Genomic DNA, 2,959 nt, shown 5'->3' on the forward strand with positions numbered 1-2,959 from the left:
GCTCATTTTTTCTGCCTAAAATAAAGCACACAATCAGATTGTTTTATACAATAGTTTGTCTGCTGGGGAAAACAGACTAATTAATCATTATCAATCATTGCTAGGTAGCCAGTCCTTATAAACTGAGGGGAGATGTCCCAAACCTTTGAGAGATCAAGAGCAGAAGTTGCCCATCGCAATCAATCAGCTTGGCAAAATGACCCCTGTGAATTTTGTTCACACGCAGCAATTTGTGTGGCCAGTTTTAATAATGTTGACATGAAAGGAAAAACCATTAATAAGTATGACTGTGACTCTAAGGGGCAGATTGAATTACCTGCAGGTAAATCTCCAAGTTTAATATCTGGAGCTATTCAATTGTTGCCGCATTTTCACAGTAAACCCGAGAATAACATGCGGTAACCCATAGATTCTACATTAATAATGGAATCTATATATTCCCCCACATGTTAAACCCCAGAGCGTGCATTTAGCATGGATTTTTCCTCATAGAGGCTGGGGGAAACTTGGCGTTAAGTGCATCCTCTGGGGTGCAGAACCTAACTGAATAGAGTAAACCCATGGATAATTGAATCTGCCCCTAGGTGTCATGATTCACTGCAGTACCACTCTTCTGTCCGACAGTGGTGCTGCTTTCCCCAATCATGCTACTACGCAATGTTCCAGCCAGTTTTCTCCCATGTTCTGTTGATGATCCTGCAAGTCTATGTTAATTGCCTGATTCAGCTGCTATGGGCTGCATGTGTGACTCATTTTTAAACATTCTCTACAGTCAATTCCTGAGACAGATTCCTGTACCTCTGGTTACCTTTTTATCCTGGTGGATTCTGTTCCTTGGACTCCCTGTGTTTCCAGTATATGGCTCTTCCTGTGCTATCCAGAATTCCTGCTCAGCATTGCTCTACAGCATTCAGCTCCAGTGCTATCCAGAACACCTGAACGGCAGCCACATCCAGGTGGTCCTACACTGCTCAGGTGGTCCTACACTACATAATAATAGCCACAATTTGGGTCATATATTCATGTGTTCCTAAATTGAGAACCAATTGAGCTGGAGGCAACCTAATATCCTCCAAAATGGCACCACAAGTATCATAATTTCCTCCAGCTACTCATTACATACAGTGTATGCCTGTGCCAGTGATACACAGAATGGAAATTTGCTTACAATCAATTTATTGGTTCACCACAGGTGCTTGTAGGGGAAGGTTTAATCTAGACTCGAAAAAATAAGACACAAATTACCCAGCAAACTGAAATGGGTCAGCAAAAGAGATATGCATCCTACAGAATAATAAAAATCAAATGGAATATGATGATGATGATGATGATGATGATGATGCCCAATTAGGTCAAAGTAGATGGCACTGGCTCCATGTGCAGGTCCAAAATGATGCCAGATCTTGAACATCATCTGATTGTGATCTATGAGACATTGATTGGGACTGGTGGAGAATTTGCTTGGACAATCGTCGGAGTATGTGTATTTATACTTGTATTAGAATAACTGTGCCCCATAGGACCTTATCGCTGAACCTGAGCAATGGACAGGCACATCTGTCCAAATTACCCACGTACTTGTATTGTCATATTGGACCAGTGTCTGACTGGTCAGCACTATTTAAGCCCCCTACATATGGAGGTGCATGCCCACATACCCCTTTGAAGAACAGCTAAAAAAAACCAATCTGCACATTTTTGGATTACAATTTAAATATGAAATATCTTTTAAAAATATTGTCCATGGCTTTCAGGACTTGCTTGTTTCTCAGAGTATAAACTAGAGGGTTTAGCATGGGGACCACCGCTGTGTACAGCAAGGGGAGAATTTTGTTTTGTTTGTGAGATTGCTCTGACTCTGGGATCAAGTAGGAACTGAGGGACGTGCCACAGAATAATATTACAATGGTGAGATGGGACGAGCAGCTGGAGAAAGCCTTTACTCTACCCGCCGAGCTACGGATCTTTATGATAGTAGCAATTATACATGTATAAGAGACTAATATGAGCACAGAGGGCATAAGTCCAAAAACTACACATTCCACAGATACCAGCATCACAAGATCTGTGATATCACCACTAAGTAGCATTACCATGGTTTTTGTATCACAGAAAAAATGACTAATGTTTTGGGAAATGCACAATGCTAAAGAAGAAACAAGAACAATATAGGGTAACGAATTAAAGAAGCCGACAATCCAGGAGACAGAAAATAATGTAACACACAAGTTTTTGTTCATAATGATTGTATAGCGCAGAGGAACACAGATGGCGACATAGCGGTCATAGGCCATAGCAGTAAAGAGTAAAAACTCTGCTCCAATACTAAAAGTGAAGAAGAACATCTGTGTGATGCATGCTGGGAAGGCAATTCTGGTGTCATCTGTTACCAGGATAGAGAGGAATTTGGGAAGAACGCTGGAGACGTAGATGATGTCTTGCAGTGATAGGTTACACAGGAAATAGTACATAGGAGTATGGAGCTGTGGGGTCAGATATATAAGACCAGTGATAATCAGATTCCCCAGCACTGTCAGTAAGTACATTACCAGGATCCCAATGAAGAGCACAAGCTGAAGGTCCTCAGAGATGGAGAACGCCAGGAGGTGAAAGTCTCTCTGTACTGTGCAGTTTATGAGATATTCCTTCATCCTTCCTGCAGGCTCAGGATCAGCCACAGAGTAACCTGATGGGGTCAGTAAGAAGAGGTCATACAGTGCTACATTTAAGTTTGCAAAATATATTCTAGTACATAGAGTTATAGTTCATAAACTATATTTATAACGAGTCACAATCTTAGCACTGAGCTCTCCTGCCTTATCCACTCCTTATTCTGGCAACATGATTTGTCACACTACAAATGAGTAAACAAAATAACTTTCAGTCATATATACTGTGTATTTATCTCGATAGATAGATAGATAGATAGATAGATAGATAGACAGATAGATAGACATTG

The 2,959-nt window shown here is 40.9% G+C and overlaps 1 protein-coding gene across 1 annotated transcript; it reads right to left on the reverse strand.

Annotated features, from left to right (window-relative positions):
* Nucleotides 1–1,696: 1,696 nt before the first annotated feature.
* LOC134957166 (olfactory receptor 5V1-like) lies at nt 1,697–2,678 on the reverse strand. The gene has a single exon (XM_063938864.1). It carries the CDS (start codon nt 2,649–2,651, stop codon nt 1,704–1,706), a length of 948 nt encoding a protein of 315 aa, XP_063794934.1. The 5' UTR covers nt 2,652–2,678; the 3' UTR covers nt 1,697–1,703.
* Between the last annotated feature and the right edge of the window lie 281 nt (nt 2,679–2,959).

The sequence above is a fragment of the Pseudophryne corroboree genome, chromosome 9 (assembly GCF_028390025.1).
Source record: "Pseudophryne corroboree isolate aPseCor3 chromosome 9, aPseCor3.hap2, whole genome shotgun sequence".
Lineage (NCBI taxonomy): Eukaryota > Metazoa > Chordata > Amphibia > Anura > Myobatrachidae > Pseudophryne > Pseudophryne corroboree.